Consider the following 23,621-nt stretch of genomic DNA (forward strand, 5'->3'; position numbering starts at 1 on the left):
CTGCTGGGGCTCAGCCCCGCTGTCTGGGGCGGGCTCAGTGCCATTCCCAGTATCCCCAGTATGCCCAGTTCTCACCTGCTGGGGCTCAGCCCCGCTGTCTGGGGCGGGCTCAGCGCCTCCAGCGCGTGGGGCTGCCCCTCCTGGCAGAACTGCTTGAAGAGCTGCTTGTCAATCCCCGCCAGCTTGCACGAGTAGCTCTCGATCCTGGGGGAAAAAATGGGAAAAATGGGAAAAAGGGGGGAAAATGGGGGGAAAATGGGGAAAAATGGGGGGAAATGGGGGAAAAAGGGGGAAAATGGGGGAATAAAAGGGGAAAAAAGGGGGAAAAAATGGGGAAAAAATGGGAGAAAAATGGGGAAAAAATGGGGAAAAAATGGGGGGAAAATGTGAGAAAATTAGGGGAAAAAAGGGGGAAAAAATGGGGAAAAAATGGGGAAAAATGGGGAAAAAATGGGGGAAAAATGGGGAAAAAATCGGGGGGAAAATGGGAAAAAAAGGGGGAAAAATGGAGAAAAAATGGGGAAAAAACTCCGGGGAAAAAACTCCGGGGAAAAAACTCCGGGGAAAAAACTCCGGGGAAAAAACTCCGGGGAAAAAACTCCGGGGAAAAAACTCCGGGGAAAAAACTCCGGGGAAAAAACTCCGGGGAAAAGGGGAAAAATGGGGAGGAAAATGGGGGGAAAGGGAGAGAAACGTGGGGAAGTTTTCCAGGCCCAGAATTCCCAGATTCCCAGAGCTTTTTCAGGCCCAGAATTCCCAGATTCCCAGAGCTTTCCCAGAGCAGAATTCCCAGAGCTTTTTAAGGGGCAGAATTCCCAGAGCTTTTCTCAGGACAGAATTCCCAGATTTTCACAGCATTTCCAGGGCCATAGTTCTATTCCAGGATCTTTTCTCAGAGCAGAATTCCCAAATTTTCAGAGCTTTTCTCAGGACAAAATTCCCTCATTCCCAGAGCAGAATTCCCAGAGCTTTTCCAGGCTCAGAATTCCCAGATTCCCAGGATTCCCAGAGCTTTCCCAGTGCAGAATTCTCTGATCCCTGGAGCTTTTCCTAGGGCAGAATTCCCAGCTTCCCAGGGAGAGAATTCCCAGATTTTCACAGCTTTTCCAAGGGACAGAATTCCCAAATTTCCTAAACATTTTCCAGGGGCAGAATTCCCCCATTTCCAGAATCCTTGGAGCTTTTCTCAGGACAGAATTCCCAGATTCCTGGAGCAAAATTCCCAAATATTCAGAGCTTTTCCTGGAGCAGAATTCCCCGAGCCCTGGAGCTTTTCCAGACTCATAATTCCCAAATTTCCTGAGCTTTTTCCAAGGAACAGAATTCCCAGATTTTCAGAACTCTTCCCAAGACAGAATTCCCACATTCCTGGAGCAGAATTCCCAGATATTCGGAACTTTTCCTGGGGCAGAATTCCCAGATTCCCAGGGAGAGAATTCCCAGATTTTCACAGCTTTTCCCAGAGCAGAATTCCGTGATTCCTGGGGCTTTTCCAGGGGCAGAACTCCCAAATTCCCCGAGCTTTTTCCAAGCCACAGAATTCCCAAATTTCCTGAACATTTTCCAGGGGCAGAATTCCCCCATTTCCAGAATCCTTGGAGCTTTTCTCAGAACAGAATTCCCAAATTCCCAAAACTTTTCCCAAGGCAGAATTCCCAAATTCCCTGGGAATTTTTCCAAGGAACAGAATTCCCAGATTCCAGGCTCAGAATTCCCAAATTCCCAGAACCTTCTCAGGACAGAATTCCCAAATTCCCAGAACCTTCCCAGACCCAAAATTCCCAAATTCCCAGAACCTTCCCAGGCTCAGAATTCCCAAATTCCCAGAACTTTTCCAGGCTCAGAATTCCCAAATTCCCAGAACCTTCCCAGGACAGAATTCCCAAATTCCCAGAACTTTCCCAGGGCCAGAATTCCCAAATTTCCTGAACTTTCCCAGGGCCAGAATTCCCAAATTCCCAGAAGTTTCCCATGACAGAATTCCCAAATTCCTGGAGCAGAATTCCCAGATATTCAGAGCTTTTCCTGGAGCAGAATTCCCAAATTCCCAGAACTTTTCCAGGCACAGAATTCCCAAATTCCCTGAGTTTTTTCAAGGAACAGAATTCCCAGATATTCAGAATTTTTCCAGAGCCACAATTCTCAAATTCCTGGATCAGAATCCCCAGATATTCAGAGCTTTTCCTGGAGAAGAATTCCCAGATCCCTGGAACTTTTCCAGACCCAAAATTCCCAAATTCCCAGAACTTTTCAAGACCCAGAATTCCCAAATTCCCAGAACTTTTCCAGGCCCAAAATTCCCAGATTTCCCCACCTCACCTGCCGATGATGTGGGCGTCGCCCGTCTCCACGGTCAGCTGCGAGTTGATGGCCTCGAAGCTGGAATTCTCCAGCAGCTTCATCCTCCCGGGGCGCTTCCCAAGGAAAATTCCCGAGGAAAATTCCCGGGGAAAAATTCCCAGCGCGGTTCCCGCTGCTGAGAGAAACCCCGGAGGGGAAGGGGGAAGCTGAGTGAGGATTCCCCAGCCCCAAATTCCTCCAGGAAAAGGGAAAATGGGAATGGGAGGAAGGAGAGGAAAGGAAGAAATGGAAGGGAAGCGGGAAAATTGGGAAAACAGGAAAAAAAAAAGGAAAACAGGAAAAGAAGAGGAAGAGGAAGAAGAGGAATTTCAAGTGGATCTGGCCGGGCACCGCAAAGGAGGAAATGGCGACAGGCACAGGAGGAGAAGCAGAGAGGGAGAAAGAAGAGAAAGAGGAGGAAGAGGAGGAAAAGGAGGAGGAAAAAGAGAAAAAGATAAAAAAAAAAGGACGCGGAAAAGTCTCCGCCGTTCGCGGGCGGCGCCATAGGAAGTGCCGTCCCGGCGTGCCCCGCGCGCTGGACTACAGCTCCCGGCATGCCCCGCGCGGAGCCTAGCAGCCCAATACTGGCGGACTACAGCTCCCGGCATGCCCAGCGCGGCCGGCCCAGCCTCACCATAGTTGGACTACTGCTCCCGTCCTGCCCCGCGGCCGCGCGCGGTGCAAGGCCGTGCCTGGCCGGCGCGGGGCACGCTGGGAGTTGTAGTCCGCGGGGCTTCTGGGCGCGCAAAGCAAGGGGCGGCGGGCCGTGCGGGCTTACCGGAGCGTCCTGCTCCCTATCGGTGTCTCCTCGCCGTAGCAGCGCCTTCAGGCTCGGGGCGCGTGTAAAGGGAGGCGTCTCCGGGGAAAGCTCGAGGAGGGCGAGTGTGCCGCGGCCGCCGTCCGCCGTCTGGCGCCGGCCCACCGGGCTTCCGCCCACCTCGACATGTCCCCGAGTGCTCGGGACGGCGGGAGCGGCTGAGCGAGATGCTGGGAGTCCCCCGGAGCGAGCGAGCGAGCGAGCGACCTTCTCCGGCGGCACCGGACGGCAACAGCGGCGCCACCGCCCCTCCCGCGCCGGCCCCGCCCGAGCGGCGCCCGCGGCCCGCGGTGCCATTGGAGAGAATAGCTGTCAATCACCTCCATGCTCGCCTTTCATTGGTTAAAGTCAACGTCAGTCAGCATAGAGCCTGTGGACCCGCCCACCGCGGGGGCGCTCGGATCTGTGATTGGCTGGCGCGGACAAAGACGGGGGGAGCAGCTGTCAATCACAGCGGGGCGGGGCGGAACTCTCCTCCCGCGGAACTCCCGCGCGCGGCGCCGCGTTTCCCGGAACGGAAAGACCGCGTTTGAACGCGGACCGCGCGCAGGAGGGGAAGGCGGAAGTGGCGGGGCCGCCATGGCGGCGCCCGGAGCGCCGGCTGCCGCTCCCCTCACGGTGCTGATGGCGGCTCGCGCCGAGCTGGCAGCGCCCTGCCGCCTCCTTCCTTCCGCCGCAGCGGCCGCCGCGCTCCGCCTGCAGCTCAGCGTGCAACCGGGAACCGACGGGCGGCGGCGCTTCCGCCTCGGGCTGCGGCTGGCGGAGGCGGGGGGCGGCGCGGTGAGGGGAGGGGAGGGGAGGAAAAGGGGGAGGGGAGGGAGAGGGGGAGGGGATTGGGGGAGGGGGAGGGGTTTGGGAATCCCCGTCCCTATGTCCCCAATGTCCCCAATCCCCTCAATGACCCCACTGTCCCCAATGTCCCCACTGTCCCCAATGTCCCCAATGTCCCCACTGTCCCCCATGTCCCCATGTCCCTGTCCCTGTCCCTGCAGCCCCTGGCCGAGTTCGACCTGCGGGACGTTTCCTATCGCGTGTGCGGCCCCACGAGCCACGAGCTGCAGCTGCCAGCGCCGGGATCGGGGACAGAGGGGACACAGGGGACAGCAGAGGGGACGCAGGGGACAGAGGGGACAGCAGGGATGGTGGCACTGAGGTTCCCCGAGGAGCGAGAGGCGCAGCAGTGGTGGACAGTGCTGAGCAGCTCCCTGAGGGAGGCACGGAGAGGTGGGACAGGGACGGGGACAGGGACAGGGGGGGATTGGGGACACTGGGGGACATTGGGGGACACTGGGGGGATTGGGGACATTGGGGACATTGGGGACATTGGGGACACTGGGGGACATTGGGGACACTGGGGGGATTGGGGACATTGGGGACATTGGGGACACTGGGGGGATTGGGGACATTGGGGACATTGGGGACATTGGGGACATTGGGGACATTGGGGGGGATTGGGGGACATGTGGCTGGGGACAGTGACACAGTGACAGTGACACAGTGACAGTGACACAGTGACAATGACAATGACAATGACACAGGGACACAGTGACACAGTGACACAGTGACACAGTGACAGTGACACAGGGACACAGTGACAATGACACAGGGACAGTGACACAGTGACAATGACAATGACACAGTGACACAGACAGTGACACAGGGACATAGTCACAGTGACAGTGACACAGTGACAATGACACAGTGACAGTGATACAGTGACAGTGACACAGTGACAATGACAATGACAATGACACAGGGACACAGTGACACAGTGACACAGTGACACAGTGACAGTGACACAGGGACACAGTGACAATGACACAGGGACAGTGACACAGTGACAGTGACACAGGGACAGTGACAGTGACACAGGCTGGTGCCAGCCCTGTCCCTGTCCCTGTCCCCGCAGCCCCCGAGGGTGACACGGGGACAGTGACACAGTGACAGTGACACAGTGACAGTGACACTGACAATGACACAGTGACAGTGACACTGACACAGTGACAATGACACACAGTGACAGTGACATAGTGACACAGTGACAGTGACACTGACAGTGACACAGGACAATGACACAGGACAATGACACGGTGACAGTGACACAGTGACAGCAGCACATAGTGACAATGACAGGTGACACAGTGACAGTGACACAGTGACAGTGACAGTGACACAGGCTGGTGCCAGCCCTGTCCCTGTCCCTGTCCCCGCAGCCCCCGAGGGTGACACGGGGACAGTGACACAGTAACAGTGACACAGTGACAGTGACAATGACACAGTGACACAGTGACAGTGACACAGTGACAGTGACAGTGACACAGGCTGGTGCCAGCAGTGCCAGCCCTGTCCCTGTCCCTGTCCCTGTCCCCCAGCCCCCGAGGGTGACACGGGCACGGCGCCGGTGCCGCCCCCCGAGGAGCCCGAGCAGGACACGGAGCAGGAGCGGGAGCTGGAGCTGGAGCTGGCACAGACAGGTACCGGGGTGGGAATCTGGGAATCCATCTGGGAATGAGTCTGGGAATTAATCTGGGAATTCACCTGGGAATCTGGGAATTCATCTGGGAATTCACCTGGGAATTAATCTGGGAATTCATCTGGGAATTCACCTGGGAATTAATCTGGGAATTCATCTGGGAATTAACCTGGGAATGAATCTGGGAATTCATCTGGGAATTAACCTGGGAATTAACCTGGGAATGAATCTGGGAATTAATTCATCTGGGAATTCATCTGGGAATCTGGGAATTCGGGAATCTGGGAATTCATCTGGGAATTCATCTGGGAATTCATCTGGGAATTAATCTGGGAATCTGGGAATTGGGGAATCTGGGAATTCAGGTATCTGGGAATCTTGGAATTAATATGGGAATTCGGGAATCTGGGATTTTGGGAATTTGGGAATTCGGGAATCGGGGAATTTGGGAATTCAGGAATCGGGGAATTTGGGAATTTGAGAATCTGGGAATTTGGGAATCTGGGAATTAATCTGGGAATCTGGGAATTAATCTGGGAATTCGGGAATCTGGGAATTTGGGAATTCAGGAATTCAGGAATCGGGGAATCTGGGAATTTGGGAATCTGGGAATTTGGGAATTCAGGAATTTGGGAATCTGGGAATTCGGGAATTCCCTGTCCCCAGTGCCACCCCCGCAGGGACAGGGGTGGGGACAGTCCAGCCTTTCCCTGAAGTGCCCCTGGGACCTCACTTGGTGTCACCTCCTGTCCCCTCTGTGTCCCTGGGGTGGGACAGGGAGCTGTGGGTGCCACCCCCAGTGTCCCCATTGTCACCCCAGTGTCCCCTGGTGTCCCAGTGTCCCCATTCCCGCTCTGGGTATCTCTGGGTGCCACCCCCAGTGTCCCAGTGTCCCCATTCCTGCTCTGGGTATCTCTGGGTGCCACCCCCAGTGTCCCCATTGTCACCCCAGTGTCCCCAGTGTCCCCAGTCCTGCCCCAGGGGGCTGTGGGTGCCACCCCTGGTGTCCCCAGTGTCCCCAGTGTCCCCAGTCCTGCCCCAGGGGGCTGTGGGTGCCACCCCTGATGTCCCCTGTGTACCCCTGGTGTCCCCATGGTGTCCCCAGAGGAGCTGGCTGTGTCCCTGTCCCAGGCCATTGCCCTTAGGGACACTGTGTGTGTCTGTGTGTGTGTGTGTCTGTCTGTCTGTGTGTCTGTCTGTCTGTGTCCCTGCTGATGTCCCCGTGTCCCCAGAGGAGCTGGCAGTGTCCCTGTCCCGGGCCATTGCCCTTGGGGACACTGTGTGTGTCTGTCTGTGTGTCTGTCTGTCTGTGTCCCTGCTGATGTCCCCGTGTCCCCAGAGGAGCTGGCAGTGTCCCTGTCCCGGGCCATTGCCCTTGGGGACACTGTGTGTGTCTGTCTGTGTGTCTGTCTGTCTGTGTCCCTGCTGATGTCCCCGTGTCCCCAGAGGAGCTGGCTGTGTCCCTGTCCCGGGCCATCTCGCGGGGTGACGCGGTGGCTGCAGCGCAGAGCGCGGTGTGTGTGTGTGTGTCTGTGTGTGTCTGTCTGTCTGTCTGTCTGTGTCTGTGTGTCTGTCTGTGTCCCTGCTGATGTCCCCGTGTCCCCAGAGGAGCTGGCAGTGTCCCTGTCCCGGGCCATCTCGCGGGGTGACACGGTGGCTGCAGCGCAGAGCGCGGTGTGTGTGTGTGTCTGTCTGTCTGTGTGTCTGTCTGTCTGTCTGTGTGTGTGTCTGTCTGTCTGTCCCTGTGTCCCTGCTGATGTCCCCGTGTCCCCAGAGGAGCTGGCAGTGTCCCTGTCCCAGGCCATTGCCCTTGGGGACACTGTGTGTGTGTGTCTGTCTGTGTGTGTGTGTGTGTCTGTGTGTCTGTCTGTGTGTGTGTCTGTCTGTCTGTGTCCCTGCTGATGTCCCCGTGTCCCCAGAGGAGCTGGCAGTGTCCCTGTCCCGGGCCATCTCGCGGGGTGACACGGTGGCTGCAGCGCAGAGCGCGGTGCTGTGTGTTTGTGTGTGTCTGTGTGTCTGTGTCTGTCTGTCTGTCTGTGTGTGTGTGTCTGTGTGTCTGTCTGTCTGTCTGTGTCCCTGCTGATGTCCCCATGTCCCCAGAGGAGCTGGCAGTGTCCCTGTCCCGGGCCATCTCGCGGGGTGACACGGTGGCTGCAGCGCAGAGCGCGGTGTGTGTGTTTGTGTGTCTGTGTGTCTGTCTGTGTCTGTGTGTCTGTCTGTGTGTCTGTCTGTCTGTGTGTGTGTGTGTCTGTCTGTCTGTGTCCCTGCTGATGTCCCCATGTCCCCAGAGGAGCTGGCAGTGTCCCTGTCCCGGGCCATCTCGCGGGGTGACACGGTGGCTGCAGCGCAGAGCGCGGTGGCGCTGGCCCGGCGCCACGCGGAGCTGAGCGTGACCCTGAGGGACAGCGAGCCCGGAGCTGAGATCAGGTCAGGGCTGGGGCTTCCTCCTCCTCATCCTCATCATCATCCTCTGCCTTCCTCCTCCTCTTTTTCCCCACCCCACTCCCCCCTCCTCCTGCACCTCCTGCTCTTCCTCCTCCTTTTTTTATCTTTTACACCTTTCCCTTTCCTTTCCTTTCCTTTCCTTTCCTTTCCTTTCCTTTCCTTTCCTTTCCTTTCCTTTCCTTTCCTTTCCTTTCCTTTCCTTTCCTTTCCTTTCCTTTCCTTTCCTTTCCTTTCCTTTCCTTTCCTTTCCTTTCCTTTCCTTTCCTTTCCTTTCCTTTCCTTTCCTTTCCTTTCCTTTCCTTTCCTTTCCTTTCCTTTCCTTTCCTTTCCTTTCCTTTCCTTTCCCTTTCCTTTCCTTTCCTTTCCTTTCCTTTCCTTTCCTTTCCTTTCCTTTCCTTTCCTTTCCTTTCCTTTCCTTTCCTTTCCTTTCCTTTCCTTTCCTTTCCTTTCCTTTCCTTTCCTTTCCTTTCCTTTCCTTTCCTTTCCTTTCCTTTCCTTTCCTTTCCTTTCCTTTCCTTTCCTTTCCTTTCCTTTCCTTTCCCTTTCCCTTTCCCTTTCCCTTTCCCTTTCCCTTTCCCTTTCCTTTCTTTTCTTTTCCTCCCAGTCTGTCCCACCGTTCCCAGTATCCCAGTCTCACATCCCACCGTTCCCAGTATGCCCAGTCTCACATCCCAGTCTGTCCCAGTATCCCAGTCTCACATCCCAGCCTGTCCCAGTGTCCCAGTCTCACATCCCAGTCTCACATCCCACCGTTCCCAGTATGCCCAGTCTCACATCCCAGCCTGTCCCAGTGTCCCAGTCTCACATCCCAGTCTGTCCCAGTATCCCAGTCTCACATCCCAGCCTGTCCCAGTGTCCCAGTCTCACATCCCACCGTTCCCAGTATCCCAGTCTCACATCCCAGTCTGTCCCAGTATCCCAGTCTCACATCCCAGCCTGTCCCAGTGTCCCAGTCTCACATCCCAGTCTGTCCCAGTATCCCAGTCTCACATCCCAGCCTGTCCCAGTATCCCAGTCTCACATCCCACCATTCCCAGTATCCCAGTCTCACATCCCACCGTTCCCAGTATCCCAGTCTCACATCCCACCGTTCCCAGTGTCCCAGTCTCACATCCCACCGTTCCCAGTATCCCAGTCTCACATCCCAGTCTGTCCCAGTATCCCAGTCTCACATCCCACCATTCCCAGTATCCCAGTCTCACATCCCAGCCTGTCCCAGTGTCCCAGTCTCACATCCCACCATTCCCAGTATCCCAGTCTCACGTCCCACCGTTCCCAGTGTCCCAGCCTCACGTCCCAGTCTGTCCCAGTATCCCAGTCTCACATCCCACCGTTCCCAGTATCCCAGTCTCACATCCCACCGTTCCCAGTATCCCAGTCTCACATCCCACCGTTCCCAGTGTCCCAGTCTCACATCCCACCGTTCCCAGTATCCCAGTCTCACATCCCAGTCTGTCCCAGTATCCCAGTCTCACATCCCACCATTCCCAGTATCCCAGTCTCACATCCCAGCCTGTCCCAGTGTCCCAGTCTCACATCCCACCATTCCCAGTATCCCAGTCTCACGTCCCACTGTTCCCAGTGTCCCAGTCTCACATCCCACCGTTCCCAGTGTCCCAGTCTCACATCCCAGCCTGTCCCACCGTTCCCATGTCCCAGCCTCACGTCCCAGTCTGTCCCAGTTTGCAGGTGGGGGTGGAGGACGCCACCTCCTCGTGCAGCATCACCCTGCGGGTGCGGCCTCAGCTCAGCATCGGCGCCCTCAAGGAGCAGGTGAGGCTCACCTGGGGCACCTGGGGTCACCTGGGGTCACCTGGGGCACCTGCGGTCACCTGGGGTCACCTGGGGTCATAATGGGGGCACCTGGGGCACCTGGGGTCATCATGGGCTCACCTGGGGTCACCTGGGGTCATCTGAGGTCTTAATGGGGTCACCTGAGGCACCTGGGGTCACCTGGGGCACCTGGGGTCATCTGAGGTCATAATGGGGTCACTTGGGGTCACCTGGGGCACCTGGGGTCACCTGGGGGAGGATGGGGTCACCTGGGGGAGGATGGGGTCATCATGGGTCACCTGGGGTCACCTGGGGCACCTGGGGTCATCTGAGGTCATAATGGGGTCACCTGGGGCACCTGGGGCACCTGGGGTCACCTGGGGTCATCTGAGGTCATAATGGGGTCACTTGGGGTCACCTGGGGCACCTGGGGTCACCTGGGGGAGGATGGGGTCACCTGGGGGAGGATGGGGTCATCATGGGTCACCTGGGGTCACCTGGGGCACCTGGGGTCACCTGGGGTCATAATGGGGTCACCTGGGGCACCTGGGGCACCTGGGGTCACCTGGGGTCACCTGGGGTCATCTGAGGTCATAATGGGGTCACTTGGGGTCACCTGGGGCACCTGGGGTCACCTGGGGGAGGATGGGGTCATCATGGGTCACCTGGGGCACCTGGGGTCATCATGGGGTCACCTGGGGTCACCTGGGGTCATCCAGGAGCACCTGGGGGCACCTGTGGTCATCTGAGGTCATAATGGGGTCACCTGGGGCACCTGGGGTCACCTGGAGGAGGATGGGGTCACCTGGGGTCACCTGGGATCATCATGGGGTCACCTGAGGTCATAATGGGGTCACCTAGGGTCATCCAGGGCTCACCTGGGGCACCTGGGGTCATCCTGGGGCACCTGGGGTCATCATGGGGGAGGATGGGGTCACCTGGCGTCATCCTGGGGGCACCTGAGGGAGGATGGGGTCACCTGGGGTCATCTAGAGCTCACCTGGGGTCATCATGGGTCACCTGGGGCAGCTGGGGTCATCCAGGGTTCACCTGGAGTCATGCAGGGCTCACCTGGGGCACATGGGGTCATCCTGGGACACCTGGGGTCACCTGGGGTCATCCAGGGGTCACCTGAGGTCATCTAGGGGGAGGATGGGGTCACCTGAGGTCAGGCAGGGCTCACCTGGGGTCATGCAGGTGTCATCCAGGAGTCACCTGGGGTCATCATGGGTCACCTGGGGTCATCTGGGGTCATCCAGGGGTCACTTGGGGTCACCTGAGGTCATCCTTGGGTCAGCTGGGCAGGGATGGGGTCACCTGGTGGGAGGGGATGGGGTCACCTGGCATCACCAGGTGTCACCCAGGGTTCACCTGGGTTCACCCAGGGGTCACCTGGGGTCATCCAGGGTTCATGTGGGGTCATCCAGGGGTCACATGGGTTACCTGGGGTCACCCAGGGGTCACCTGGGGGGGATGGGATCACCCAGGGATCTCCCCCAGCCTCTCTGCAGGATCTCCCAGGGACCTCCCCATGATCCCCAGATCCCCCCAGGTTCTCCTGGGATTTCCCAGTGATCTCCCCAGCTCTCCCAGTGACCTCCCAGGCTCTCCCAGTGATCTCCCCAGCTCTCCCAGTGATCTCCCCAGCTCTCCCAGTGATCTCCCCAGACTCTCCCAGTGATCTCCCCAGCTCTCCATGGTCTCCCCAGCTCTCCCAGTGATCTCCCCAGCTCTCCCAGTGATCTCCCCCGCTCTCCAGGATCTCCCCAGCTCTCCAGGATCTCCCCCGCTCTGGCAGTGACCCCCTGTCCCTGTCCCTGTCCCAGGTGTTCCGCGAGTACGGGTTCCACCCTCTGGCGCAGCGCTGGATCATCGGGCAGAGCCTGTGCCAGGACGGGCGGAGCCTGCGGAGCTACGGGATCCGGCGGGACGGGGACGGGGCGTTCCTGTTCCTGCTGTCAGTCAGGGCGGCGGGGCTGGGCCCCGAGCAGTACCGGCGGCTGCAGGCGCGGTCCCTGCTGCGGGCTGTGGGGCTGGATGGGCACAGCACACCTGGCACAGGTACGGCTTCATCTTCATCATCATCATCATCCTCATCCTGCTGCTCCTTCCCTGCTGCTTCCCCCGTTCCTGTTCCTGCTGTCAGTCAGGGCGGCGGGGCTGGGCTCACCTGGGACAGGTATGGCTTCATCTTCATCATCCTCATCATCCTCATCCTGCTGCTGCTTTCCCCATTCCTGTTCCTGCTGTCAGTCAGGGCAGCAGGACTGCATGGGCACAGGGATGGGGATGGGGACAGGGACCAGGATGGCTCACCTGGCACAGGTATGGCTTCATCTTCATCATCATCATCATTATCCTGCTGCTTCTGCTGCTTCCCCCGTTCCTGTTGCTGCTATCAGTGAGGGCAGTGGGGTGCATGGGCACAGGGATGGGGATGGGGACAGGACCAGGACCAGGATGACTCACCTGGCACAGGTATGGCTTCATCTTCATCATCCTCCTCATCCTCATCCTGCTCCTTCCTCATCATCCTCATTGTCCTGCTGCTCCTTCCTCCTTGTGCTGTTTCTGCTCCTGCTCCTATTCCTGCTCCTTCCTCATCATCTTCATCTTGCTGCTGCTCCATCCTCATCCTGCTCCTGCTCCTTCCTCCTGCACCTGCTCCTGTTCTTAACTCACCTGGCACAGGTATGGCTTCATCATCATCATCATCATCATCATCATCATCATCATCATCATCATCATCCTGCTGCTTCTGCTGCTGTGTCTGCTGTCAGTGAGGGCAGTGAGGTGCATGGGCACAGGGGTGGGGATGGAGATGGGGACCAGGACCAGGATGACTCACCTGGTACAGGTAGGGCTTTCTCAGCCTTCCTCCTCATCCTCGTCATCTTCATCCTGCTCCTTCCTCCTTGTCCTACTGCTGCTGTTTCCTCACCTGGCACAGGTACAGCTTCCTCAGCCTTCCTTATCATCCTCCTCTTTCTTCATCATCCTCCTCCTGCTGCTCCTGCTTCTCCTCCTTCCTCCTCATTCTGCTCTTCCTCATCATTCTCATCCTGCTCTTCCTCCTGCTCCTCCTCCCCCTTCATCATCCTCATCCGGCTGCTCCTGCTTCTCCTCCTTCCTCCTCATCCTGCTCCTGCTGCTGCTCCTTCCTCACCTGGCACAGGTATGGCTTCCTCAGCCTTCATCATCCTCATCATCCTTATCCTGCTGCTTCATCTGCTCCTGTGTCTGCTGTCAGTGAGGGCACAGGGATGGGGATGGGGACAGGGACCAGGAGGGCTCCCCTGGCACAGGTACGTCTTCATCATCATCCTCATCTTCATCATCCTCATCCTGCTCCTTTTCCTTCTTCATCATCCTCATCCTGCTCCTTTTCCTTCTTCATCATCCTCATCCTCCTCCTGCTCCTCTCTCCTCACCCTCACCCTGCTCCTGCTCCTTCCTCAGTGTTCTCATCCTGCTCCTGTTCCTTCCTTGCTCTCCTGTTCCTGCTTCTTCTTCATCATCCTCACCTTCTCCTGCTCCTTCCTCATTCTCCTGTTCCTGCTCCTCCTTCCTCATCCTGTCCTGCTCTTTCCTCCTCATCCTCCTGATCATCTTCCTGCCTCTCCTCACCCTCATCCTGCTCCTTCCTCACCCTCCTCACTCTCATCCTGCTCCTCCTTACCTTCATCCTGCTTCTGCTTCTTCCTCATCATCCTCATCCTCCTGCTTCTTCCTCATCCTGCTCCTTCCTCCTCCTCACCCTCACACAGTTCCTACTCATTTTTCATCATCCAGCTTCTCCTTCATCATCCTCATCCTCATCCTGCTCCTTCCTCACCCTACTCCTGCTCTCCTCCATCTCTTCCTTCACCCTCCTCACCATCCTCATCCTGCTCCTTTCCTCCTCCTCCTCCTCCTGCTGCTGTTCCTGTTCCTTCATCCTCCTCCTCCTGCTGCTGTTCCTGTCCCTCCATCCTCCTCCTCCTCCTCCTCCTCCTGCTGCTGTTCCTGTCCCTCCATCCTCCTCCCCCTGTCCCCTCGGGGCTGACCCCTCCCCTGTGTCCCCAGGCAGTGTCCCCGAGCCCCCGGAGCGGATGGACGTTGGGGACATCGGGGAATTTGGGGACGTTGGGGACATCGGGGAGCACCTGGACTCGCTGCAGCTCTGGGACAGCGCTGGGGCCCCGCCCACGGCCCCTGAGCCCCGCCCAGCCTCACCTGAGCAGGTACGGGGGAGAGAGGGGTCCTGCCCTGATCCTGATCCTGATCCAAATCCCTGATCCTGATCCCTGATCCTGATCCCAAACCCTGATCCCATTCCCATTCCCAGCAAAATTCCCATTCCAGGCAGGCTGGGATCATTCCCATTTCCATCCCCATTCCCATTTCCCTATCCCCATCCCTATTCCCATTCTCTTCCCAATCCCAATCCCATTCCCATTATTCCCATTATTCCCATTATTCCCATTATTCCCATTCCCATTATTCCCATTCCCAGCAGAATTCCCATTCCAGGAAGGCTGGGATCATTCCCATTCCCGTTATTGGTGTTATTGCAATTATCCCATTATCCCATTAATTACCCATTTATCCCGCTAATTACCCGTTAATTACCCGTTAATTACCCGTTAATTACCCGTTAACTCCCGCAGTCGGGCTGGCCCTGTCCCCGGTGCACGTTCCTGAACAAGCCCACCCGCCCGGGCTGTGAGATGTGCCCGATCCCATTATCCCGTTAATTACCCGTTAATTACCCGTTAATTACCCGTTAATTATTCATTTATCTCGTTAATTACCCGTTAATTCCCGCAGTCGGGCTGGCCCTGTCCCCGGTGCACGTTCCTGAACAAGCCCACCCGCCCGGGCTGTGAGATGTGCCCGATCCCATTATCCCGTTAATTACCCGCTAATTACCCGTTAATTACCCGTTAACTCCCGCAGTCGGGCTGGCCCTGCCCGCTGTGCACGTTCCTGAACAAGCCCACCCGCCCGGGCTGTGAGATGTGCCCTGATCCCATTATCCCGTTAATTACCCGTTAATTACCCGTTAATTACCCGTTAATTCCCGCAGTCGGGCTGGCCCTGCCCGCGGTGCACGTTCCTGAACAAGCCCACCCGCCCGGGCTGTGAGATGTGCCCTGATCCCATTATCCCGTTAATTACCCGCTAATTACCCGTTAATTACCCGTTAATTACCCGTTAATTACCCGTTAACTCCCGCAGTCGGGCTGGCCCTGCCCGCGGTGCACGTTCCTGAACAAGCCCACCCGCCCTGGCTGTGAGATGTGCCCCGATCTCATTATCCCGTTAATTACCCGTTAATTACCCGTTAATTACCCGTTAATTACCCGTTAACTCCCGCAGTCGGGCTGGCCCTGTCCCCGGTGCACGTTCCTGAACAAGCCCACCCGCCCTGGCTGTGAGATGTGCCCCGATCTCATTATCCCGTTAATTACCCGTTAATTACCCGTTAATTACCCGTTAATTACCCGTTAACTCCCGCAGTCGGGCTGGCCCTGTCCCCGGTGCACGTTCCTGAACAAGCCCACCCGCCCGAGCTGTGAGATGTGCCCGATCCCATTATCCCGTTAATTACCCGTTAATTACCCGTTAATTACCCGTTAATCCCCGCAGTCGGGCTGGCCCTGTCCCCGGTGCACGTTCCTGAACAAGCCCACCCGCCCGGGCTGTGAGATGTGCCCAATCCCATTATCCCGTTAATTACCCGTTAATTACCCGTTAATTACCCGTTAATTACCCGTTAATTACCCGTTAATTCCCGCAGTCGGGCTGGCCCTGTCCCCTGTGCACGTTCCTGAACAAGCCCACCCGCCCGGGCTGTGAGATGTGCCCCGATCTCATTATCCCGTTAATTACCCGTTAATTACCCGTTAATTACCCGTTAATTACCCGTTAACTCCCGCAGTCGGGCTGGCCCTGTCCCCTGTGCACGTTCCTGAACAAGCCCACCCGCCCTGGCTGTGAGATGTGCCCGATCCCATTATCCCGTTAATTACCCGTTAATTACCCGTTAACTCCCGCAGTCGGGCTGGCCCTGTCCCCTGTGCACGTTCCTGAACAAGCCCACCCGCCCGGGCTGTGAGATGTGCAGCTCCCCCCGGCCCGAGGGGTACCGGGTACCCGGGGGGCACCGCCCCGACCCCGCCGAGCTGCAGCGGCTGCAGAGGGAGCAGGACGGGGCCCGGCAGTGCCAGCAGGTAAAGGGTTAATGGGGTTAATGGGGTTAATGGGGTCACTGGGGTTAATGGGTTAATGGGGTCACTGGGGTCACTGGCACCGCCCCGACCCCGCCGAGCTGCAGCGGCTGCAGAGGGAGCAGGACGGGACCCGGCAGTGCCAGCAGGTAAAGGGTTAATGGGTTAATGGGGTCACTGGGGTCACTGGGGTTAATGGGTTAATGGGGTTAATGGGTTAATGGGGTTAGTGGGGTTAATGGGGTTAATGGGGTCACTGGGGTCACTGGGGTCACTGGGGTTAATGAGGTCACTGGGGTTACTGGGGTTAATGGGTTACTGGGTTAATGGGGTCACTGGGATTAATGGGGTCACTGGGGTCACTGGGGTTAATGGGTTAATGGGGTCACTGGGGTTAATGGGGTTAATGGGTTAATGGGGTTAATGGGGTCACTGGGGTTAATGGGGTTGATGGGGTCACTGGGGTTAATGGGGTCACTGGGGTTAATGGGGTTATTGGGGTCACTGGTGTCAGGGGTTAATGAGGTCACTGGGATAACTGGAATCAATGAGGTTAATGGGGTCACTGGCGTCACTGGTGATACTGGGGTCACTGTGGTTAATGGGGTCACTGTGGTTTATGGTGTTAATGGGGTCAATGGGGTCACTGCTGGGGGCTCCCATTCCCGCCTGGATTTTGGGGATTCTCTGGACCATCTTTGGAGCTGAAACTGCTCCAAGTGTCCCCAAAACGTCCCTGGGATCCCCTGGAGAGCTGGGGACACTCCAGGCCAGGCTCAGGGCTGGGACAGGCCCCTTTTCCTTTTCCTTTTCCTTTCCTTTTCCTTTTCCTTTTCCTTTTCCTTTTCCCTTCCCTTTTCCTTTTCCTTTCCCTTTTCCTTTTTTCCTTTTCCTTTTCCTTTCCCTTTTCCTTTTTTCCTTTTCCTTTTCCTTTTCCTTTTCCTTTCCCTTCCCCTTCCCCTTTTCCCTTCCCTTTCCATTTTTCCTGGAGTTTTCCCCATTTCCCCCCCGTATTTCCCATTTTCCTCTTTTTTCCTCATTTTCTCTTTTTTCCTGATTTTCCCATTTTTCCCCATTTTCCCCGGGTTTTTTCCCAATTTCCCGATTTTTTCCCCGTTTTTGCAGGCACTGGAGGCGGAGCGGCAGTGGAACTCCCAGCAGCCACTCTCACATCCCCATTTTCCCCGGATTTTTCCCAATTTTCCCCGTTGTTTTTCCCCATTTCCCCCGTTTTTCACAGTTTTTTTCCCAATTTCGCCGTTTTTTCCCCCATTCCAGGCGCTGGAGGCGGAGCGGCAGCGGAACTTCCAGCAGCCATTCCCACATTCCCGTTTTTCCCAATTTCCCGGTTTTTTCCCCCATTCCAGGCGCTGGAGGCGGAGCGGCAGCGGAACTCCCAGCAGCCATTCCCACATTCCCGTTTTTCCCAATTTCCCGGTTTTTTCCCCCATTCCAGGCGCTGGAGGCGGAGCGGCAGCGGAACTCCCAGCAGCCATTCCCACATTCCCGTTTTTCCCAATTTCCCGGTTTTTTCCCCCATTCCAGGCGCTGGAGGCGGAGCGGCAGCGGAACTTCCAGCAGCTGCTGCGCGCGGAGGAGGCGGAGCTGGTTCCGAACCCGGAGCCGCTCGAGTGCGGGATCTGCCTGCAGGGAGTGCCCGCGGGCCGGGGGGTTCTGCTGCGGGACTGCCTGCACAGCTTCTGCCGGTACCGGACCGGGGGAACCGGGGGAACCGGGAACGGGACCGGGGGAACCGGGGGAACCGGGAACGGGACCGGGGGAACCGGGGGAACCGGGAACGGGACCGGGGGAACCGGGGGGGAAACGGGATAATCCCGGGATAGCCCCGGGATCAAAGGGAACCACCCCCGGGACTGCCTGCACAGCTTCTGCCGGTACCGGGCCGGGGGAACCGGGAACGGGGGAACCGGGACCGGGGGAACCGGGGGGGAAACGGGATAATCCCGGGATAGCCCCCGGGATCAAAGGGAACCACCCCCCGGGACTGCCCGCGCAGCTTCTGCCGGTACCGGGCCGGGAGAACCGGGGGAACCGGGAACGGGACCAGGGGAACCGGAGGGAACCGGGAACGGGACCGGGGAACCGGGGGAACCGGGGAAACCGGGAACGGGACCGGGGGAACCGGGGGGGAAACGGGATAATCCCGGGATAGCCCCGGGATCAAAGGGAACCACCCCCGGGGCTGCCTGCACAGCTTCTGCCGGTACCGGGCCGGACCGGGGGAACCGGGAACGGGACCAGGGGAACCGGGGGGGAAACGGGATAATCCCGGGATAGCCCCGGGATCAAAGGGAACCACCCCCGGGGCTGCCTGCACAGCTTCTGCCGGTACCGGGACCGGCCGGGGGGAACCGGGACCGGGGAAACCGGGAGGGAAACGGGACCGGGGGAACCGGGGGAGAACCGGGAACGGGACCGGGGGAAGCGGGGGAGAGCCGGGACCAACCTGGGACAGCCCCGGGGTCACAGGGAACCACCCCCGGTACTGCCCGCGCAGCTTCTGCCGGTACCGGACCGGACCGGGGGAACCGGGACCACCCTGACCCCTCCCCCCGGGACTGCCCGCGCAGCTTCTGCCGGTACCGGGACCGGACCGGGACCGCCCCCCCTCCCCCAATAGTTGTGACCGGACCCAACATCCCCCAGCCCCAAAGTGACCAGTGCTGACCCCTCCCCCACACCATCCCAGTGACCCCCCAGTGTCCCCCTGTCCCAGGGAGTGTCCCCAGTGACCCCCCAGTGCACCCCAAGTGTCCCCAGTGTCCCCAGTGTCCCCCTGTCCCTGTATCCCCTCTGCAGGGAGTATCCCCAGTGTCCCCCCCAGTGTCCCCAGTATCCCCAGTGTCCCCCCCAGTGTCCCCTCCCTGTCCCCTGCAGGGAATGTCCCCAGTGTCCCCAATGTCCCCAGTGTCGCCCTGTACCCGTGTCTCCTCTGCAGGGAGTATCTCCAATGTCCCCAGTGTCCCCTGTGCAGGGAGTGTCCCCAGTATCCCCAGTGTCCCCAGTGTCCCCAGTGTCCCCTCCCTGTCCCCTGCAGAGAGTGTCCCCAGTGTCCCCAGTATCCCCAATGTCCCCAGTGTCCCCCCCAGTGTCCCCAGTATCCCCAGTATCCCCAGTGTCCCCCCCCAGTGTCACCCCCAGTGCCCCCAGTGTCCCCCGTGTCCCCAGTGTCCCCTCGCTGTCCCCGCAGGGAGTGTCTCCGCCAGGTGATCACGTTCAGCGAGGAGCCGGTGGTGGCCTGTCCCTTCCGTGACGTCACCTACGCGTGTGGCAGCCACCTGCAGGAGCGCGAGATCCGCGCGGTGCGTGGGGCGGGGACAGGGAGGGGACAGGGAGGGGACACTGAGGGGACACGGGGGAGGGGACACGGGGTGACACTGGGGGGACATTGGGAACATGGGGGGACACTGGGGAGACACTGGGGGGACATGGAGACATTGGGGACAGGGGACATGGGGACATTGTGGGAGACATGGGGACACTGGGGACAGGGGACATGGGGACATTGGGGGGGTCACAGCCACCACAGGAGGGTGACACCCACGGGGGCTCCTGGAAGAGCAGGGGGAGGGGGTGACTCGGGGGTCCCCGTGGGTGGTGACAGCGACTCTGGAGGTCCCAGTGCCACCTCCCCAGTGTCCCCAATGTCCCCAATGATGTCCCCATGTCACAGCTGCTGTCCCCCGAGGAGCACGCGCGGTTCCTGGCCCTGGGGCTGTTCCGATGTCCCCAATGATGTCCCCATTAATGTCCCCAATGATGTCACAGCTGCTGTCCCCCGAGGAGCACGCGCGGTTCCTGGGCCGGGGGCTGTTCCCATGTCCCCAATGATGTCCCCATTGATGTCCCCATTAATGTCCCCAATGATGTCCCCATTAATGTCCCCATGTCCCCATGTCACAGCTGCTGTCCCCCGAGGAGCACGCGCGGTTCCTGGCCCGGGGGCTGTTCTGATGTCCCCATTAATGTCCCCGTTAATGTCCCCATTGATGTCCCCATGTCACAGCTGCTGTCCCCCGAGGAGCACGCGCGGTTCCTGGCCCGGGGGCTGTTCCAATGTCCCCAATGATGTCCCCATTGATGTCCCCATTAATGTCCCCATTGATGTCACAGCTGCTGTCCCCCGAGGAGCACGCGCGGTTCCTGGCCCGGGGGCTGTTCCGATGTCCCCATTGATGTCCCCATTGATGTCCCCATGTCACAGCTGCTGTCCCCCGAGGAGCACGCGCGGTTCCTGGCCCGGGGGCTGTTCCGATGTCCCCATTGATGTCCCCATTGATGTCCCCATGTCACAGCTGCTGTCCCCCGAGGAGCACGCGCGGTTCCTGGCCCGGGGCCTCGCCCTCGCCGAGCGCCGCAGCCGGGACAGTTTCCACTGCCGGGGCCGGGACTGCCCGGGCTGGTGCTTCATCGAGGACGCGCTCAACGAGTTCCGGTGCCCGGTGTGCGGGGCGCTCAACTGCCTGCTCTGCAAGGTGGGGTGGCACTGTCACCTGAGTGTCCCTTTGTGTCCACCTGAGTGTCACCTGAGTGTCCCTTTGTGTCACCAGAGTGTGCACCTGAGTGTCCCTGGGGCGCTCAACTGCCTGCTCTGCAAGGTGGGGTGGCACTGTCACCTGAGTGTCCCTTTGTGTCCCTGAGTGTCCCTTTGTGTCACCTGAGTGTCCTTGAGTGTCACCTGAGTGTCCCTTTGTGTCACCTGAGTGTCCCTGAGTGTCCCTGAGTGTCCCTGAGTGTCACCTGAGTGTCCCTTTGTGTCCCTGAGTGTCCCCTGAGTGTCACCTGAGTGTCCTTGAGTGTCATCTGAGTGTCACCTGAGTGTCCCTTTGTGTCCCTGAGTGTCCCTGAGTGTCACCTGAGTGTCCCTTTGTGTCCCTGGGGTGCTCAACTGCCTGCTCTGCAAGGTGGGATGTCACTGTCACCTGAGTGTCCCTTTGTGTCACCTGAGTGTCCCTGGGGCGCTCAACTGCCTGCTCTGCAAGGTGCCCGGGGGTGTCCCTGAGTGTCCCTGAGTGTCCTTGAGTGTCCCTTTGTGTCACCTGAGTGTCACCAGAGTGTCCCCTGAGTGTCCTTGAGTGTCCTTGAGTGTCCCTTTGTGTCCCTGGGGCATTCAACTGCCTGCTCTGCAAGGTGGGAGTGTCCCTGAGTGTCCCTTTGTGTCACCAGAGTGTCCCCTGAGTGTCACCTGAGTGTTACCAGAGTGTCCCTGGGGCACTCAACTGCCTTCTCTGCAAGGTGGGGGGGTGTCCCTTTGTGTCCCTGAGTGTCCCCAGAGTGTGCCCTGAGTGTCCCTGAGTGTCCCCAGAGTGTGCTGTGAGTGTCCCTAGGGTGCTCAACTGCCTGCTCTGCAAGGTGCCCGGGGGTGTCCCTTTGTGTCCCCTCTGTCCCCAGCTGTCCCCTCATGCCCCAGGCCCTAACTGCTGCCAGTACCAGGACGAGCCTGGAGGTGTCCCTAGGGGTCCCCAGCTGTTCTTGGGGTGTCCCCTGATGTCCCCTGGTGTCCCCAGGCCATCCACGAGGGGCAGAACTGCCGCCAGTACCAGGACGAGCTGCAGCAGCGGGCGCTGAACGACGCGGCGGCGCGGCAGACTCGGGACATGCTGCAGGTCTGGGGGGCTCGGGGGGCTCAGGGGGGGCTCTGGGGGGTCCCCACGGCTCTGACCCCCCCCGTGCCCCTCCCCAGACGCTGGTGCAGCGGGGGGAGGCCATGCACTGCCCCACCTGCCGCATCGTGCTGCAGAAGAAGGACGGGTGCGACTGGATCCGCTGCAGCGTGTGCCAGACCGAGATCTGCTGGGTCACCAAGGGGCCCCGCTGGGGGCCGGGGGTGAGGATGGGGGGTCCCGGGGGGGGTTGGGGGGGTCCTGGGGGGATCCCAGGGGGTCCTGGGGGGGTTTGGGGTGAGCAGGGATCCAGGGGTATCAGGTGCAGCGTGTGCCAGACCGAGATCTGCTGGGTCACCAAGGGGCCCCGCTGGGGGCCGGGGGTGAGGATGGGGGGTCCCGGGGGGGGTTGGGGGGGTCCCAGGGGGTCCTGAGGGGTTCTGAGATGAGGGGGGGTCACCAAGGGCTGTGCTGGGGTCTTGGGGTGATGGGGGGGGACAAGGGGGGGAGCAGGATCGGGGTGGGGGGAGCAGGAGGGACCCCAGGGTGACCGAGGAGATAGAGTGACCTCAGAGTGACCCCAAGGTGAGGAAGGGGACAGAGAGTGACCCCAGGGTGACCCCAAGGTGAGGGAGTGACCCCAGGGTGACCCCCAGCTGACCCTGCCCTGTCCCCACAGGGCCCCGGTGACACCAGCGGTGGCTGTCGCTGCAACGTCAACGGGCAGAGGTGCCACCCCCAGTGCCAGAACTGCCACTGACCCTGGGACACCCTGGGACACCCTGGGGACACCCTGGGGACATCCCCAGTGCCAGAACTGCCACTGACCCTGGGACACCCCTGGGGACACCCTGGGGACATCCCTGGGGACATCCTGGGGACATCCCCAGTGCCAGAACTGCCACTGACCCTGGGACACCCGGGGACACCTTGGGGACACCCTGGGGACACTGAGGGACTGATGGAGCCACAGCCGGGCTGGAGACGCCGAGGGCACCGAGAGGAGCCACAGCCAGAGGGGACAGATGGACACAGGGACAGAGCCCAGGATGGACACAGGGACAGAGCCATGGATGGACAGATGGACAGAGGATGGACTCAGGGACACAGGAGCACAGCCCATGGATGGACAGATGGACAGAGCCCAGGATGGACACTGGGACAGAGCCATGGATGGACCCTGGACGGCCTCGGGGGGCCCTGGGGGGACAATAAAGGCACCGAGTGTCACAGGCTGGAACTGACATGGGGACAGGGATGGGGACAGCCCAGCACGGCCACCGGCGTGGGGACAGGGACAGAGGCCACTCCCCAGGATGGGGACAATGACAGGGACAGGGGTCACTCCCAGGATGGGGACAACGGTGGGGACAGGTCACTGCCAGCACAGGGGTCACTGCCAGGTCAGAGGTCACTCCCAGGTCAGGGGTCACTCCTAAGGACAGGGGTCACTGCCAGGTCAGGGGTCACTGCCAGCACAGGGGTCACTGCCAGGTCAGGGGTCACTGCCAGGTCAGAGGTCACTCCCAGGTCAGGGGTCACTCCTAAGGACAGGGGTCACTCCTAAGGACAGGGGTCACTCCCAGGTCAGGGGTCACTGCCAGGTCAGGGGTCACTGGCCCTGAACGAGACCCCAGAGCAGCAGAGCGGTGGGGACACGGCACCAGCAGGGCCTGAGCTGACCCAGTGACCCACAGAGTGACCCCAGTGTGACCCACAGTGTGACCCAGTGACCCACAGAGTGACCCACAGAGACCCCAGTGTGAACCACAGAGTGACCCACAGAGTGACCCACAGAGTGACCCACAGTGACCCCAGTGTGACCCACAGTGTGACCCAGTGACCCACAGTGTGACCCACAGAGTGACCCCATTGTGACCCACAGTGTGACCCACAGAGTGACCCACAGAGTGACCCACAGTGACCCCAGTGTGACC

The 23,621-nt window shown here is 59.4% G+C and overlaps 2 protein-coding genes across 3 annotated transcripts in view; one reads left to right on the forward strand and one right to left on the reverse strand.

The window, feature by feature from the left end:
- MAF1 (MAF1 homolog, negative regulator of RNA polymerase III) overlaps positions 1–3,420 on the reverse strand; it is a 10,080-nt gene extending 6,660 nt beyond the window's left edge. The window contains 3 exon segments of the mRNA XM_056485849.1: positions 1–204; positions 2,320–2,473; positions 3,119–3,420. The exon segment at positions 1–204 is cut by the window's left edge and continues 195 nt beyond it. Coding sequence (XP_056341824.1) covers positions 1–204; positions 2,320–2,402 — 287 coding nt within the window. The 5' untranslated portion in view covers positions 2,403–2,473; positions 3,119–3,420.
- A 220-nt stretch (positions 3,421–3,640) lies between these two features.
- SHARPIN (SHANK associated RH domain interactor) lies at positions 3,641–22,914 on the forward strand. 2 transcript variants are annotated; one of them, XM_056485818.1, is made up of 14 exons: positions 3,641–3,937; positions 4,150–4,381; positions 5,530–5,631; positions 7,919–8,057; positions 9,758–9,848; positions 11,675–11,909; positions 13,914–14,071; positions 15,890–16,063; positions 17,606–17,766; positions 19,272–19,383; positions 20,377–20,556; positions 21,589–21,687; positions 21,822–21,908; positions 22,364–22,914. In XM_056485818.1, exons 1-14 carry the CDS (start codon positions 3,737–3,739, stop codon positions 22,442–22,444), a joined length of 2,052 nt encoding a protein of 683 aa, XP_056341793.1. In that variant the 5' UTR covers positions 3,641–3,736; the 3' UTR covers positions 22,445–22,914. The 2 variants fall into 2 exon arrangements, with proteins under 2 accessions (XP_056341793.1, XP_056341792.1); XM_056485817.1 differs by having other exon boundaries at positions 3,650–3,937; positions 21,765–21,908.
- The last annotated feature ends 707 nt before the right edge of the window (positions 22,915–23,621 follow it).

The sequence above is a fragment of the Oenanthe melanoleuca genome, chromosome 2 (genome assembly GCF_029582105.1).
Source record: "Oenanthe melanoleuca isolate GR-GAL-2019-014 chromosome 2, OMel1.0, whole genome shotgun sequence".
Classification (NCBI taxonomy): domain Eukaryota; kingdom Metazoa; phylum Chordata; class Aves; order Passeriformes; family Muscicapidae; genus Oenanthe; species Oenanthe melanoleuca.

Excerpts from the sequence above, each read along its gene's own strand:
- SHARPIN (XM_056485817.1), top strand. The coding sequence starts at position 3,737 with ATGGCGGCGCCCGGAGCGCCGGCTGCCGCTCCCCTCACGGTGCTGATG. Across the intron at positions 9,849-11,674 it reads TCGGCGCCCTCAAGGAGCAG|GTGTTCCGCGAGTACGGGTT; the intron begins GTGAGGCTCACC and ends TCCCTGTCCCAG. Across the intron at positions 17,767-19,271 it reads TGCCTGCACAGCTTCTGCCG|GGAGTGTCTCCGCCAGGTGA; the intron begins GTACCGGACCGG and ends CTGTCCCCGCAG.